The sequence below is a fragment of the Oratosquilla oratoria genome, chromosome 11 (assembly GCF_046742065.1).
Source record: "Oratosquilla oratoria isolate Oo_2021 chromosome 11, ASM4674206v1, whole genome shotgun sequence".
Taxonomy (NCBI): Eukaryota; Metazoa; Arthropoda; class Malacostraca; order Stomatopoda; family Squillidae; genus Oratosquilla; species Oratosquilla oratoria.
The window spans coordinates 27,883,731-27,901,881 of NC_134787.1; the positions used below are offsets into that span (position 1 = coordinate 27,883,731).

At 43.6% G+C, this 18,151-nt stretch overlaps 1 protein-coding gene across 1 annotated transcript; it reads left to right on the plus strand.

Moving 5' to 3' along the window:
• Positions 1–1,336: 1,336 nt before the first annotated feature.
• Positions 1,337–15,299, plus strand: LOC143029468 (dynamin-1-like protein). Its single transcript, XM_076192117.1, has 4 exons — positions 1,337–1,377; positions 8,223–9,684; positions 10,149–10,339; positions 13,126–15,299. Exons 2-4 carry the CDS (start codon positions 8,230–8,232, stop codon positions 13,877–13,879), a joined length of 2,400 nt encoding a protein of 799 aa, XP_076048232.1. The 5' UTR covers positions 1,337–1,377; positions 8,223–8,229; the 3' UTR covers positions 13,880–15,299.
• The last annotated feature ends 2,852 nt before the right edge of the window (positions 15,300–18,151 follow it).

The window sequence follows — 18,151 nt, forward strand, 5'->3', positions numbered from 1 at the left end:
CCCTTCCACTGTCAGAGTTTTGGATCTACTCAAGAACTGAATATCCTGCCCTGGCTGAGAAGGCTCTAAAATGCCTTTTACCATTTGCCACAACCTACTTGTGTGAATCAGGATTTTCTACATTGAAAGTACTTAAAACCAAGCACAGAGCACGCCTACAGGTGGACAACGATGTGCGTCTGGTACTCGCTAACATCAGGCCCCACGTTGATCAATTGTGCAAGAGCCATCAAGCCCATCCATCCCACTAGACAGGATATGTCTGACAGACTGATTTATGTTTAGTTATACCCTTCTTTATATGAAGGTACTTGGTTTCGGTGGTGACAGTACATACTGTAATTATCTATCTATTTTGGCAGTTTGTACTAAATTTACTTTGCACTGAATTTAAAGAAATAAAGATTATTGAAAATATATATTTTTTTTATTTATGCGATGTGCAGCAATAAGTAAATATTAAATGCACTACGTTGTACTGGGTAATACTGGGTATCCCGGTATGGTATTGATAAATTTTGTTTGGTTGGGGGTCCTCGGCTGGGACTCATCGTGTCTGTGGGGGTCCTTGGTATGGTCAAGTTTGGGAACCTCTGGCCCAGCGCATTGCCAAACCAGCTAGACCCCGGTCGATCCCGGGGTGACAGTCGGAAGAAATAAATTATATGTGTGTGTGTACAAATATACATACATATATATATATATATACATATACATATATATATGTATGTATGTATAAATATAAAGTTTCCATATCTACAATATAAATACTTTGTTTTCATTTGTATTATCTTAGCCATCACACCATACTACCTAGGCTTAGTGTAGTATAATACAAATAGAGGAAAGGAGAGAGAGAATAAAGGAGGGAGACATGTGAGGGCGAGATGATATGAGGAGTGCGGAGAGAAGGTGGTGGTGGTGGTGGTGGTGGATCAGGCGTCGGAGAACGAAGGCCGTATTTAAACAAACGAGACATCGACACGTTGAGAAACAGAACGTGTGTGTGTGTGTGTGCGCGCGCGCGTGATTCACCATGGTCTTGGATCATGTGTTGGACTCGTGATCGACAGCTATAACCCTCCCGGATGAGAGTTCATCTATGACCGATGTATGGATAATGCTGTTACACACACACGCACAACTCCACGCCCACGAAAGTTGGAGTAGTGTTTCCGAACGCCACCACTGCGCCGTGTGTGTTTAAAGTAGAAGATGGGGTGAGGAGATAGACAAAGGGAAGGGGTTGGGAGTAGCGAAGGTAGGGGGGAGGGGGAGGAGTGGAGTGGAATGGCAGCCTCGTGTCACGATATGCAAGAGCAGAGTGCCACGGAGTTCTGCTTCGACCACACCTCGCTGGACCGTTTCGACATTCGAGTGTGTATTGTGGGGAAACATTTTTCATTTACTTGTCAATTTATCTTATACTGAAGACCAGGTCAAGGTGAAAAAATAATAACATAAGGAAAAAAATGTACAGAACCTTGTGCTTCACGTAAAGTGTGGGAGTACTCCAGTGTAATGTTAAGTGCCGGATAAAGTCTTTTGGCACAAACGTATATGCATACGTGTATATATAGCCTATACATATATATATATATATATATATATATATATATATATATATATATATATATATATATACATACATATATATGTTGAAAAAGGTGGAAAAAGAGAGTCACGGGTCTCGTTCCGAGTTTATTCCTGACATATATACAGTATAATGTGTGTGTGTGTGTGTGTGCATGTATATATTATCGTAAAAATTCAAACACTGGACTCAGAGTAACATATTTACGTCCAACGTTTCGAACCCTGTCTGGGGTTCGTCTTCAGGGTTATACAATGTCAGCAAAACAATGTCACAAAAAGGAATCAATTAAATAGTGTGAATCTGTGAATAGTGTGAATCTGTTGCAAATAGCGATCACAACTTAGATTCAAACTCCTAAACAATTTTAGAATAGATACTTGTGCTTCTAAAATACCCGATTTCAGTAAAGCTCAGTTCATAGGACTACGTCAGGAGCTTCAGCTTACAGATTGGGAGGCAAAATTAAACGAAAGGCCTGTAGATCAGATGTGCGAAATATTTCAAAATACGCTCACTAAGATGATTCAAACTTACATTCCTTTTAAGGACAGACGTCCCCCAAATCAGGCTCGCCCAAAGTGGCTCGACAAAGAAACTGAAAAAAGTATTGCTAAAAAAGAGACAAGCTTATAAGAAATATAAGTGCTCGGGTGCATCTAATGACTATGAAAGTTATGTATCAATACAGAGAGATTTAAAAAAGACAATAAGAAAAAGAAAACAACAATACGAAATGAACATCGCTGATAAATCAAAATAGAATCCCAAAGAATTCTATAGTTACATTAGAGATAAAAAGGTTGTTAGGAATCACATTGGTCCACTATTATCTGCTGACGGTCAACTTGAATATTCAAATGAAGGAATGTGTAATATCTTAAACAATTATTTTAGCTCGGTATTCGTAAACGAAACACCTCAAAGTGAATTCCAAACTGAAACCTGTGAAAAGTCTGGGGTAAACTTACTACGGTAAATATAACAAAAGAAAAAATTAAAAGGTGTATAGACAAACTCAAAGTTAATAAAACACCAGGGCCTGACGGTTGGCATCCAAGAAGCTTAAAGGAAATGAAAAATGAGATTGTTGTTCCATTAGAAATTATTTTCAAGAAATCCATCATATCCGGAGATGTCCCAAGAGAATGGAAGCTAGCTAACGTTACTCCCATATTCAAAAAAGGTGACAAAAAGAAACCAAATAACTATAGGCCTATAAGTTTGACTTCAATCGTAGGAAAAATAATGGAAACTATCATCAGAGATGCTATCGAACATCATTTAGAAAGTAACCGTTTGATAAATGATAGCCAGCATGGTTTCAGACGGAAACGTTCTTGCGTGACTAACTTACTCGAATTCTACAACACAGTTATCTCGAATTATGACAAAAGAAACAATATAGATTTAATATATCTAGACTTTGCAAAAGCTTTTGATACCGTCCCACATGAAAGACTACTTACTAAACTAGCTTTGCATGGAATAAGTGGTAGCCTATTAGGTTGAACTAGTAATTGGTTGAATGGTCGAAAACAGAGAGTTGTTTTGAATGGAAAAACTTCTGGATGGAAAAGTGTTGCAAGTGGAGTTCCTCAGGGTTCCGTTCTTGGGCCACTTCTATTCATAGTATATATAAATGATATAGACCATGGACTAAAATCTACTGTTTCCAAATTTGCTGACGATACAAAACTGTGCGGAGTGGCAAATGATCACTCAAACCAATTAGATATTCAAGAAGATTTAGATCAATTACAGCAATGGTCTGAAAAGTGGCTAATGAAATTTAACACAAGTAAATGCAAGGTAATGCACATAGGTAAAAATAACAGTAAGTACGATTACAAGTTATTTGGAAATTCGTTAACAAAAGTGGATAGTGAAAAAGATCTCGGCGTATTTATCAGTAACGACCTCAAATCATCCAAGCAATGTATTTCAGCCTCTGAGAAAGCAAATAACATTCTGGGACTGATTGCGCGATCTTTTGATTTCAAAAGTCCATCACTCATTAACAAGCTATATAAATCGTTAGTTCGTCCACATTTGGAATATGCTGTTTCCGTATGGTCACCGAATCTCATTAAAGACATTGACAGACTGGAAAAAGTACAACGGCGAGCCACAAAACTGATTCCAAATATCAAAAATAAATCATACGAAAATCGACTAAAGCACATGAATCTGTTTTCCCTAAAAAAGCGTAGACTCAGAGGTGACTTGATACAGGTCTTTAAGATTTTAAAGGGAATTGACAACATCAAAAGTGACAAAATTTTCACATTGAATGAGAATCAGACAAGAAACAATGGTCTCAAACTGTCCGGAAATAGATTCAATTTGGAAGTAGGTAGAAACAACTTTGCCAACCGTGTAGTTAATGAATGGAATAAACTTCCTGCACAGGTAGTGCAATGTAGTTCAGTTCGAAGCTTAAAGAATCATTTAGATAAATACTTAAGTAAGATGCTGTAATGATTATAATCTATCTTATATTATTTGTTTTTTGTTTTGTTATCATTTGTCTGTCTGATTTTCATTTATTATTAGTTATAAGTTAATTTATAATTTACTATTTACCTGTTTGTTTATTATTTTAACTATACCTATGCATTTATTTATGTATTTTATTTGTTATTTACATTATTATAGTTTTTATTTATTATTTTATTATTAATATTATTTTTTTTTTTTTTTTTTTTTTTTTTTTTTTTTTTCATCCGACCTAGATATGGATCAAAAGGTCTCCTGTCGGCATGCTCCGCCTTTGTAATCCTTTGTAAGTGTTCCCTGGGACAGATCCCACCAGATTGAGCAGAGTTGCAGGTCTACAAAATTTCACCATTGTAAAAACCCCCGCCCTCATCCAAAAATATGAAGGGCCTCATACGTAACTAAACAATTACACATGTCTAGAACGACATGGAGAAAAAATTACAAAATTAGACAAAAGAGGCACGAACATGCTGCTACCAACATCCAAAAAGCTCATAATGATAAAATCTCACTCTGGACAAAATCCCCATTACTAGGCCGCCGACCTTCGCTCCTTCGGTCCTGCCTGTCCTTCGCTACTCTGGTATAACCATGAAGACGAACCCCGGACAGGGGGAGTGGAGGTAGAATGAAGATTGAGAGAAGCAAGTACATTCCTTGAGGGACGAAAAAAATGTAATGAGAAATGGACATTTGGGGATGGATACTAAGAGGATATTGTATAGAGTGATTATGCCGACAGCACTGTATGGGGCAAAAACATGGAACATAAGAGAGGAAGAGTTTAGATGTATTTACCTAGTTGTACCTAGTTGTATTTACCTAGTTGTATTTTACGGGAAGGGGAGCTATGCTCGTGGTGTCCCGTCTTCATATCTCATTTTATCTAAACTGTTTTTAATACATGTGTTTGAGATGAAATGCCTGAGAAGTATGGTAGGGATTGCTAGGTTGGATAGAGTGAGAAACGAGGAGGTCAGAAGAGCGGGGATGGAAGTGAGTTGGGAGATAGGGTTGATAAAGAAAATACTGGGATGGTTTGGAAACATGAAAAGAATGAGTGAAGAAAGGTTAGTAAAAGAGGTGTGAAAGGCAGAGGTGGAAAGAGTGAACATGATAGGGCGACCAAGGATGAGATGGATGGATGGGTTAAAAGTGGCATTGGGAAAGAGGAGAATGCCTGTTGACGAAGGAAGGGAGAAGACAGAGGATAGGGGTGAGTGGAGAATGATTGTGTATGGATGATGCCGTGATGCATGTGAGTGGGGGGATAGGGGGGGTGAGGGAGTATGTGCGAATGAATTTTGACAACCCGTAGGGATTTCTCCCCCTCTTTTCTTTTTCTTCATGAAGGGATGGAAAAGGGGGGAGGTCGCCGATTAAATGAAGCGGCCTTGCTGTGGGTGTGCTATATCTTGCTACATTGCTTCTGACCCAGGGTAGTGGGCGAGATTCAGGGATAATCCGTCATCCATGAGGAGCCAAGAGGGAGGGAGGGAGGGGGGTGAATGAGAGTGGAGTATGTGGGGATGAAATGGGTGGGATTGAATATTATGCCTTTGTTTTTGCCTACCTCCCTTGTAAGGGGGAAAAGCCGTTGGTTGTATGTTGTATTATTATAATAATTATTACTATTATTATTATTGTTATTATTATCATTATTATTATTATTATTATTATTATTATTATTATTATTATTATTATTATTATTATTATAATTATCAATTATTATTATTATCAATATTATCATTATTAGTATTGTCCTTCACTTTGCCCCCTGCGGGTCATTACTATTGTGGTGACCTACTTTACTGGTTTTATTTTGGCTAATGTAGATTATTTTAGTGAAGGGGAGAAGATTAAATATTTTCTCAAGGAATAAAGTTAAGCCATATCGATTCAATAGAAAAGGTGGGCATATGTGTGTGCTTGTGTGTGAGATTCACCATGGTCTTGGATCACGTGTTGGACTGGTAATCGACAGTTATTTCCCTCCCGGAAGAGCTCAGAGCTTATATGTGACCGATCTGTGAGTAATGCTATTAGTACCTTACACACACACAACTCACGCATACGAGAGGTGGAGTAACGACCCGCAGCGCAACGATACTAAAATCATTTCAGCCCCGGGCGGGATTCGAACCCGGACCACCGTAGTGGCGGTCGTGAATTCTACCACTACGCCACGAGTCGTGGCGTAGTGGTGTGTGTGCGTGTATGTGTGTGTGTTCGTGTGTGTTAGTGTGTGCGTTTCTATACCTGCATGTGCATGCTCATTTATGTGTGCATGTGTGTATGCGTGTTCATGTATATTCGTACGCGGGCGCATGTGCATGTCTATGATCATGTATGTGTGTATTTACCTAGTTGTATTTTGCGGGAAGGGGAGCTACGCTCGTGGTATCCCGCCTTTGTATCTCGCAGTGTGTGCAATTGTTTGTGTGTCTACATGTTGATCATTACGTGTTGTATCTGCCACCGCCTCAGGGCAATCAATATTTCAAGGGCCACAACAGCAGGGCATAAGGACGAGACTTCTTCCTCTTTTTAGACAACCAACGTGCCCGTAAGATTCCACCATAGGCTGAAGAGTGGGAGGGGTTCTTCTTAGCTGGAAGAAATGGCCTGGTGACAGAAGAAGAAGAAGAAAAAATGTCGTGATCAGCAGTGAAAGAGAGAACGACAAAGCTGGGTTTCAACACTTTCCCTGCGGTAAAAGGGTGGTTACTGGGGGTGCGGGGGGCGGGGTAGTTCCTTGGCTGAATAAAATTGCCTGGCGGCAGCCAAAACTAGCGTATTATACGTCATCATTAGTAGTGAAATCGCTAAAGCAACTAAAACGCGTAGAGCCTTTCAACACGGCGACGCACTTCATATGTTTTATTTTGGTGAAGGACAGGAAGAGAGATTATGCCGCTGAAATGGGCTCACGTCCGAAGGGCCCTTCAGGTCGGGGTCCATATCACCCCACCCCCACCCCCGGCTGCATGAAACAGTAGTGCTCGGCGGCGCGGCGTTCGGCCACTTGTAAACAAAGTTGCTAGGGAACGAATTCAGTCAACCCCCCACCCACCCCCTACCTCTCGCACACGCACTTGCCACCTCTACGACAGACGTCAACGCCAGAAATTCTTTCTCAACGCCCCCCCTCCCCCACACTCACCTAACCTGACCTTACCTAACCTATTCTAAACTGACCAAGTCTAGCCAAACCTAACCTTATTTGACATACCCGACGAGAATCACCATTGCACGTGGGGTGTAGTTTGTGCCACCACTACATCAGAACAACGATCGTGGGGGCCGGCCGGGGGGAGGTAGGGCGAAGTATCCGAGATTGGGGAGGGAACCCGCTGGGAATGAATTCCCAGTTTGCCAAGGTAAGTGTCACAGAGAATCATTCGTCTTCAAAGATGGTCAACACTCTCACCTTCAACAGGAGTCAGGGCCCCGACAAAGGGAGGGGCAGGGGGGGAGGGGGGGAATGACCCGGGGTGGCACTTTTTTTTTGGGTGGGGGCACTTTTCGTAAAGAGAAGGTAAAGAAAATTCCCCCTAATGTACTTTTAATGCATGATTTATTTATCATGAGTTGTGTGTATGAATGATGTGTGTATAAACGTTGTTTTGTGGATGAATGTTACATGTGAATCGTGCTAGTGACCATCAGATGTGGAAGGTGGTGGTGTGTGTGGGGGGGGCACTTTTCGATTCGCCCCTGGGCGACACTTACCCATGTCGGGGCCCTGGCAAGAGGTGCAGCCCGGAGGGACTGATATTCGGTTCCTGGACCAGGCGTTCGAATCCCGAAAGTCCGAGCACATGGCCTACTTTGTTCTAGGTTGACGCCAGGAGGGTGAGGTGACTCGGAAATGAATGAAGTCGCCTGGCGACGGCTATGATAAAAGGAAAAGTGCCACCCGATATGGCAGGGGTTAGAGATCATAGGCCACGACCCTCCTTCACTGCCGAGAGTCAGGTACTACAGTGAGGTGAGTGAAATAGCCTCAAGGCGGCAGCCAGAATAAAAGGAACGCATGCACCCCGGTACGGGAGGGGTTAGCGATATTATGTCTGAAATTTCTACTCCTTTGTTCTCATGATCAGTTTCTTTGTCTTCTCCTCAGGCGCAGGATGGAGCCCCTGTTGGCCGTGCTGGAGGTGCTACGCAGCGTGGAGGAGAGGGAGGACACCGTCAAATTTGGCACGCCTCAGGTCATCGTCTTAGGATCGAGGTCAGCAGGGAAGAGCAGCCTGCTGGAAGCCTTCACAAGAACCTCCTTCATCCCTCGGGACGAGGGCCTGGTTTTTCGGCAACCTCTCCTTCTACAGCTGTTCCGCCAGCAGACAGAAGATGAGAGTAGGGTGTCTGCCTACTTCAAGCACTCGAAGGAAGTCTTCAAGGACATGGAGGGCGTCAAGAAGGAACTTCAGCGCCTGGCCGAACTCAGCATGCAGACACCCGAGTTCAGCAACGAGGAGATTGTCCTCACAATAATATCTCCAGACGTCCCCTCGATCTCTCTCGTCGAACTCCCGGGCCTAGAATCTAAGACCTCTCGCAGAGAGATAGAGCACATGGCCCTCAGATACGCCTCTAACCTGAACACCATTATCGTTGCCGTCATGAATGCAAATAAACGCTTTGCAACCTCGTCGGGGTATAGAATTGCCCGGAGAGCGGACCCTGATGGCGAACGCACCTTAGCCGTCCTCACCAAGCTCGATCTCACAGAGAAGGGAATGCATGCTGTCGAACCCCTTAACGACGACGCACTGACGTCATTCAAGCTGGGAATCTTTGCCATGCTCGGTCGAACTGAAGACGAAATCAAAGTCGACCTATCCATCGCGAGTAAGCAGGAGGAGGAAAGGCATTTCTTTCGGAAAAATTATCCTAATCTGCCTTTCAGGATGGGGTCCACTTTCCTGGTCGATGATATCCTCACACTCTTCACCAAGCACATCCTGTCGCGTCTGCCTCGCCTTCGAGGGCAGACTTTCGACTTGCTGAAGAAGTACGAAGACACCTTTGAGAACCTGTCCCGGAGACCACCAAAGATCCTCTACAAGGAAGTCATCGACATCGTCAGCAAGTTCGTGACCAAATACGAAGATTACTTCAAAGCTCCGGAGGTCTTCTACACGAGGTCCGAAATCTATGGGAGCGCCCGGATCTTCCAGATCTTCAACGAGGATTATCACACCATGATGAAAGAGATTGATTACTTCAGTGGGATCACCGACGACGACCTGAACATGGCCATCCGGAAATCCTACTGCTTGGACGCAAGCATGTTCCCTTACGAGAAGGCCTTCCAGATGATCATCAAGCAACAGATGCGGTTGCTCATGAGGCCCTCTGTCATTTGCGTGCAGTTGGTCCACGTGGAGATGCAAAACATGGTGCACACGTGCCTCGAACAGCTGGGCCCCGACATAGAGTGCTTCCCCAACATGACTTGTATGATTTTCGAATGCATGGAGAAGCTCCTAAACGAGTCGGCGGACCGAGCCATCAAGGCTGTCCAGACGCTAATACTCTGCCACGAGGCCTACATCAACAACCGCCACCCAGATTTCTTCAAGGTAAACCAAAGTGTGGTACACACGTATCTTGAAGTGGCGGGGATAAACCAGCCTCGACTGCCGGACCCTACCGTAGAGATGTGCCTCGGCACACTGCATTTGACTGAAAATGTGTTCCGGGAGTGGGAGTTGGAGTGGGTTCCGGGGGTGGGGAGCAGAAGCTTCAACCCCAAGGTGCTTATATGGAAGGGGTGGTGTTTTGTTCTTTATCTATTTATTTATTTTTCTATTTTTTTTTTTTTTTTTTTTTTTTTGGGGGGGGGGGAGAAGGTGGAAGGCCATTGCTACATACATATAATCATAATCGGTATCGCTATCACTATAACTGTCACTGTCATCGTCACTAGCACTGTTAGTTACTGTCATTATCATTATCACTGTAATTGCCATTATCAATGTCACTGATCACCGCTTCTCACTGCCACCGTCACTGTCACTAATGGTGTTGTCGATGCTTCGCACAGGACGTCCACGAGAGGACGTTTGGGTCGAGTGCCGTGGTGCCTGACCCCCTCAGACAAGGAGGAGGAGGAAGAGGAGGAGGTCAGGAGGTGGGTGGGACCCGGCTAACACCACCACCACCAAAGCCGTGGCCCGACGAAGAAGACCGCATCGCTGACAACTTCGACGTTTTGTCGATCAGCGACGCTGACAGGTAAAAGGGAGGGAGAGAGAGAGAGAGAGAGAGAGAGAGAGAGAGAGAGAAAGGAGGGTGAGGGAGGGGGGAGGACGAAAGAGGAGTGCATTCGCGTTCAAAGAGCCCACGGTGGGGAGGGAGGGAGGGCATCAAGTGCCACGCCCCTGTGACACGTCCACCTGGCGGGCGTCACCTCCAGGTACAAAAGTGTCCTGTCTGCGTCCTCTGTGAAGCTGCAGCGAGAGCAGTTTTCTTTGCGTTGAATATTTACAGCACTAGTAAGTCTGTTTGGTTGTAAAAGCTTCTGCGACATCGTAAAATACTCTAAAATGTCGTAAAGGACTCTACGACATCGCAAAAGACTCTACTATGTCGTAAAGGACTCTACGACGTCGTAAAATGCTCTACAACATGGTAAAGGACTCTATGACGTCGTAGAGGACTACGGCATCACATAAGGCTCTACGATGTCGTAAAGGAATCGACAATGTCTTAAATGATTCTAAGATGTCGTAAAGGACTATACAACGTCGTAAAGGGATCTACAACATCGTAAATGTAAGACCCTGAGGTAAGATACTCCTCTCCCACAGCTCCCTGGAATAAGGCATCAACCACTGGAGTACTATACCCGTTGCACTGAGAGTTCCCCTGTGGTGCCACATCTAATTATTTCATAATTTTATTTTATTTTATGATTCTATTTTATGATTTTATAATGTTGCCACATATGATTATATTATAATTTTTGTCACACACCACCACTGAGGTAAAAATCAAAGCAATGTTTTCTATACAAAGGTTTCGTTTCTTCGAGTGTAGACATGGCATATGGAAAAGAGAGAGCGACGTTGCCGCTACATCTAATCTCTGGCCCCGCCCCCCTCACACTGCATTCAGAAAACATTGCATCCACACGCACGTTCTCGCCATGGATGCCCATGTGTGGCAACACCGGGAAATCTCCTAGCCCCGCCTTATCGGTCATTTCTCCTTGCGCTGACTATAATTAGAAGTGGCAACAACTGCACGGTTCGTGGGACAAAACCTCTTTGGTGGCAGAGTTTCAATGAGACTTTACTGAGGTCAAATCATTCTATTGCATCATCATCATTGTCATCATCATCATCATCATCATCATCATCATCATTATCATGATCATCATTATTGTCATTACTGCTTGCAAAAAATCATACCCTTCCCAAAGATGGTGCGGGACTTTTGTCTACGATTTTATGTATAATTCATACCCGTGGCCTCTGGTGGCCATAAGATATTTTATGCACCCCCTATATATATATATATATATATATATATATATATATATATATATATATATATATATTTATACATATATATATATATATATATATATATATATATATATATATAGTGAGTTAAACACCACAGCATTGTCACAATTATTTATCTTCTTTCTAATATTTTCAATTCTCCTCACTATAGTTCAGACTCTGGGAGGGTGATCGTATACCAATTGTCCAATTTGATGTTTCGACTTCAAGGAGTCATTCTCAAAATAATTCAACACAACACATTTAAACAGGTACAGAACAACTACATTTTCACAGACTGAACAAGGCGACGTCTTTCCATATACATAGAAAAGCTTACAATAGTGTTGACCTGACCCGGGCCGATCTTCTCAGAGGAGGGGGAGGGAGAGAGGGAGGGGAAGGGGGAGAGGGAGGGGAAGGGGGAGAAGGAGGGGGAGGGGAAAGGGGGGTCGGGGTAGTAGGCAATGTGAGAAGGGTGGACATAATCCCACTATTGGTGGGATTAGTTCTCACATGTCTTGATGAGCTATTGAATAAGGAAATGGCTGTAACCATATTAGATTGTATATTAATGCTAGGAGCCCATTCCCTGATATACATAGCCTCTAGCATCCTTAACTCTCTAACATCATTACATTGTGTAGATTCTTCAGTGTTGTTAACAATGGTTGCTCTATCAAGAGAAGATTGATGCTCGAGCTGAAAATTATTTTTAATCGCTCCCTGTTGGAGATGGAGCGTTAGGCGACGGCTGAGACTACAGGTCGTAAACCCAATGTATGCACATTTGTAGAGCGCGCAGTTTCCATAATTACAGTTGAATTTGTACACCACATTGGTTTTTGACAGAGTCCCAGACTTGCCAGACAAATAATTTTTCAGCACTAAGGAGCAAGTGTGGGGGTTCTTATAAAAAATTACTATTCGTAAGACATGGCTGTCTTCCACCGGTTTGCAATTTCTGAAGACGGTATCTTTAATACGTTTTTTTGTCTTCCCGGTATGAACTGCTAAAAATGTTTTGGTAGTAAACTGTGATTTTGTTTTACTGACACGGAGAGTACTCAGAGGCACGACGGTCTAGCAAGTATTTAGTCATTTGATCAAAATCTGTGTTAGAGTAACCATTGTTAACTAACATCTGACGTAAGTGCTGAAGATTGGCATGCAGCGGATGCCGAACTTCAGCAAATATATAAACGAATGAATAAACCAACCAGTCAATAAATAGACGAATTGATTAATAGATTAAGAGAGAGATAAACAAATAAAAATTAAGACAGTTTATTTGTCAAATGATGCCAGGAGTGCCACAGAGGCCCATGAAGAAGATGGGGCACTCATCTAACCTCGATCTCGGATCCACAGAACTCTGTGGACCCGAGTTCGACTGACCACGGCTAACGATGACTGCCACTTGCCCTGGCTTTTGCAATACTGCTAAGCGACTTTTGGCTTAAGAATATCACTTCGTTTCTCACACACAACTTGTTCCTTCTTCTTCCTCAGGGGTTCCTACACCGAAGAAAGCAGCCGGAGAGGTTTCAGTCGACTCTGGTACGGGTCGGGCCGAACTCACCGCAAAAAAGATTCGTCCTCCTCCTCCTCCTCCTCCTCCTCCTCCTCGAAGACCTTGGGCCCGGCCTCGGCTAAGACCGCCCAAATGGAGTTGGAGAGGGGCTCGACCCGGAAGTCCGGTCTCGGAAAGAGTGCCATCGGAAAAAGAAAGACGTCGACACAACTTGAGGCATCTCCTGTCCCTGAAGGCGACAAATGGAAACTGTACTCGGCGTCAAATTATCTTAATGCCACAACGCCTCCTCCTCAGGCGCCTACGCCTCCACATCCTCCTCCTCCTCCTGCTGTTCCTCCTCCAAAACTTGCAACTGACGCCAACAGCAGTGTCATCTTCGCTACCGCCGCCAGCCAGCAGCCGCAGAAGGGCTCCCTCGTCAAGTTCTTCATCGAGAAGTACATGGACGTCATAATCAGGAGCGTGGAGGACCTCGTGCCAAAATTAATTATGAACTTCCTTGTCAACGCCTCCGTCGAGAAGACTCACGCTCACTTGATGGGGAACATGCTCACTCCTTCTCGAGCCGCAGAAGCTTTGCAAGAGTCGGAGGAGTCTTTGGCAAAGAGAAAAAAAATAGAAGAGGTTCTGAAGACTTTGCAAGAGGTCTACCAGAAGCTTGAGAAGGTCCACTACGATATGAGCTTTAATCATTTGCAGAGGTCTTCCTTCGTGATGAGAAAAGCCTAGTGAATGGTGGTGGAGCTGAGAAAAGCTTGCGAGATCATCAAAGTCCGGGTGAATTAGTTCTGTGCCCCGGTTCTCTACTGCTGAAGACCCGCAGCCTATAGGAACGAACGAGTGAATATTTAGATGAATGTACGGGCGCCCTGTGGTGACTTTTCTAGAAGGTTCGATCAGAGGTAGTTGTTGATTCATCTCGTTAACATATATTTTTTTCAATTAATGGCAAAACTTGTTATCGCCATTGGCACTTTTCCCTTTTTTATCTTTTAGCACATTTGTGACCAACGACGGTTACCTGCAAGTAGTGGTCCTGTGAGACGGACGTCAGATAGAATCACCTCCCAGCATCCCGTCTTGAAAATCCGTAAACATCCTTCATTATAGCCCCGAGAGGCTGGCGCTCAGTCCTCGCACCAGTAGGTCCAATATTTCTCCATCAGCTTCGACTGCATTTCCTCCGCCTTTTCACACAAAGAAGGAGATATGACAAACGTCGACTGCCTCCTCCTCCTCCTCCTCCTCCTCCTCGTCGTCGTCGTCGTCGTCGTCGTTCACATAGAAACAGTCTTACACCAATACAACACAAACAACAGCTCAGATTTTCCTCATAAAGAGATCTGTGGGAGGGAGGCCCGAGGACCACTGTCGAGGCGAGTGAATTTCGTGAAACTTGATGCGGTACGAGGAATTGTTATACGGAATGTCATCAGACCAACAATACAGTTTCCGTGCTTGTAAAAGAACCGAAGGCAGGTGTGACAGGACTGACATCATGTTTCATTGTATGTACGTAATCGTCAAACAAAATTATGAGTACACCTTTCAATTTTGACTACACTATGTTTCACGTAGTTTCAAGTGATCGATACTGGCACGAGCTTGGCGTGTTATGTTAGGTCGTTAGATGTGGCACCAAAGTATTTGTTGGCAGCAATAGTACGGGGGAAATTACCGTTTTAAACTAATTAATGTGGTCATAATAGGTAAGATATTAGTGTATTTGTTTACTTGATATTCATAATGATAACAGCATGGGACAGTGGCGGATCCAGGGGGAGGCGGCTGAAGCCCCCCACCCCACCCCACCCCCCAAAAAAAAAGTTTTTTTCATTACCTCACTGCAGAGGTAATTAGACTCATTACACCTGCCTTGTGTACATCGGTAGGTGGTAGAAAGCAGTAATACAGTGGCAGACTTTTTCTCCAACATTTAATAACACATCAGTGAGAATTGGAAGGATATTCAACACATTACTAAGGGTGAATTTTTAACAATGTAAGATTTAGCATTACTTTTGCCCAATAATTTGAAACTAAATCAAGTGAGAACAGATACTTCAATTCATAATCAAAATCATCGTATTCGTGCTACGGAGTACATCTGCTAAAAAACGTCATCTATATTCACAAAATTCAGGTTAGCCCCCCCCCCCTATATATATATATATACTGTATATATATATATATATATATATATATATATATATATATATATATATATATATATATATATATATATATCATGGATCCGCCACTGGCATGGGATGAACAACTATTTCAACAACTCGGGTACTTTACGTTAGACAGTGAGTTTGTTTACGTAATGGTCATACAGGATGAATGACCGTTTTAAATGAGTAACTAGGTATACACACAGATAGATGCCTTATGTAATATAAACTAAATGTCGTTTCATTATTACTGTGTGCAAATGTATGACATGCGAAAAAAAAAATTGAAAATGTTGTGGTTTCAAGACATTTGCGAGAGGGCCGTGGGCCTCCGTCATCTTTTTTTTTTTTTTTTTTTTTTTTTTTTTTTTTTAAGTAAGATTTCCCAACAAGAAAAAGCTACTGAGGAAAAAATATGAGCAAACAGACAAATAAAAATATACAAATATTCACTTAAAATTTTTCCTTCTCCTGGAAAACACATCGTCCACATAAAGTGCCTAAGGTCAATGGCGTCGTTGATGCTTCACTCCCAAAAAAAAAAAAAAAAAAAAAAAAAAAAAAACTCCCCTCCCCTCTTCTCACAGACCATTTCGGCCAACCCGACAGTCTTTCTTATGGCCAGCACCAGACGAAGAAGGCATACCCCAGCCTGAACCCTCGATCGACCGGGACCCCCACTCAAGCCGGGGTTTCCCTTTCACCTGTTAATAAAATCGCCTGATGCACGTCCAACCAGTCGAATGCGCATAAAGTGCACAACACGATGAAACTGGGCAAGTTGTCTAACTCGTGAAAGAAATTAGTATTGGTCAAGACATTTGCATCCACTGAACAGCCATCTACATTAGTGGTTCTCAACCTGTGGTCCATAAGACCTTATTGGGTCATGGTGGATCACAAGTGGGGCCACCAACCGAAAGCCAATATCAGTTAGTGGATGCAAAACGATTAAATTTAGTGCTGAAGTCATCTCCAGGAGGTTAAAGAATAGCAATGCATAAGTACGGGGTGTACGTGTAAATAGGTTGAGAGCCCAGGATCTACATGAATTTGATAAATTATTTTGTGCTGATTGTGGTCATAATTTCAATGGTGGTGGCAGTGGTTGTGTGGTTGTTAGTAAAGGTGTTGGTGGTAGTAGTGATGGTGGTAATGTCGGTCATTGTTGGTGATGGTAGTGGTGGTAAATGTGGAGGTGGTAGTGGTGGGAGCAGTGGTTGTGGTCGTGGTTGGTAGTGACGGTGTTGGTGGTGGTAGTAATGGCAGAAGCGGTGGTGGTGGGTAGTGATGATGATGATAGTTGGTAGTGACAATGGTGTGGTGGTCTGTCTTGTTGTCTGTGGCTGCCTCTTTACCAAATGTGGGTGTCTGCATCTTTGTCTTTCCACTCCCTCGTACCCATCTCCCTCTCTCCCCTCCTTTCCTTCCATTCTTCCTTTTCCATCCTCACCCTTCACCTCCCTCCCTCCCCTTCACATTCCCTCCTTTACCCCTCCCCTCCCTTCCAATCCGAGTCCCTTCTGCCACCCTCCATCCCTCCGACGTCCCGCGTCCCTTCCGTTCCAATCCATTCCGATCCCAATGCTTCCCCTCCCCATTCCCTCCCCTGCACACCACCTCTTCTCCAGCTGGTCCGCCCTCTCCCTCCCACTCTCTCTCCTTCCTCCGACCTCCCTCCTGACCCTCTACCTCTTCTCTTCCTCTCCCTGCCTCACCCACACCCCTACTCCCTCCTCCGCTACCCTTCTCGCTCCTATCCTGGCTATATATATGTACAGTATATTATATATGGAGAGAGTGAGTGGTTTGAGGTAAAGGTGGAACTTCGTCAGGGTTGTGTTATGTCACCCTGGCTGTTTAACTTATACATGGACGGGGTGGTGCGAGAGGAAAATGCAAGGGTAGTGAGTCAGGGATTGGAAATGGTTAAAGAAAATGTAGAAAGGTGGGAGATAAGCAAGTTGTTGTTTGTTGACGACACTGCGCTTGTAGCAGGATCAGAGGAGGGGTTGAGGGAGTAGTGACAGAGTTTGGGAAGGTGTGCGACAGAAGGAAGTTGAAGATCGATGTGGGTAAAAGTAAGGTGATGAGATGTACTAGGGGAGAAAGTGGCAGCAGATTGGAAGTGAGTATTAAGGGAGAGAGACTGGAAGTAGATAGTTTTATATACTTGGGTGCAAATGTGGCAGGAAAGGGAGGAGTGGGGATGGAGGTAGAATGTAGATTGAGAGAAGCGAGTAAATGCCTTGGTGGATTAAAAAGTGTAATGAGAAATAGACATTTGGAAATGGATGCTAAGAGGATTGTATGAAGGGGTGATTGTGCCGACAGCACTGTATGGAACATAAGAGAGGAGAGGAGTTTGAATGTGTTTGAGATGAAATGCCTGAAGTATGATAGAGGTTACTAGGCTAGATAGAGTGAGAAATGAGGAGGTGAGGAAAAGAACAGGGGTGGAAAGGGAGTTGGGAGATAAGATTGATGAAAGAGTATTGGGATTCTTTGGACACATGGAAAGAATGAGTGAAGAAAGATTAATAAAAGAGGTGTGAAACGTAGAGGTAGAAGGAGTGAACATGTGGGGGCGACTTAGGATGAGATGGATGGATGGGGTAAAAGGGACATTGGGAAAGAGGGGAATGTCTTTTGAGGAAGGACGGGAGAGGACAGAAGATAGGGGTGATTGGAGAAGGGTTGTGTATGGATGATGCTGTGATGCATGAGGGGGAGTGGGTGGGGGATGGGGGGTGAGGAAGTATGTATGTGTGAGAAATAAACTGGCGCAGCCCGAAGGGTTTTCTCCCCGTCTTCTCCTTTTCTG

Excerpts from the sequence above, each read along its gene's own strand:
- LOC143029468 (XM_076192117.1), top strand. The coding sequence starts at position 8,230 with ATGGAGCCCCTGTTGGCCGTGCTGGAGGTGCTACGCAGCGTGGAGGAG. Across the intron at positions 9,685-10,148 it reads GCCACCCAGATTTCTTCAAG|GACGTCCACGAGAGGACGTT; the intron begins GTAAACCAAAGT and ends TGCTTCGCACAG. Across the intron at positions 10,340-13,125 it reads TCGATCAGCGACGCTGACAG|GGGTTCCTACACCGAAGAAA; the intron begins GTAAAAGGGAGG and ends CTTCTTCCTCAG.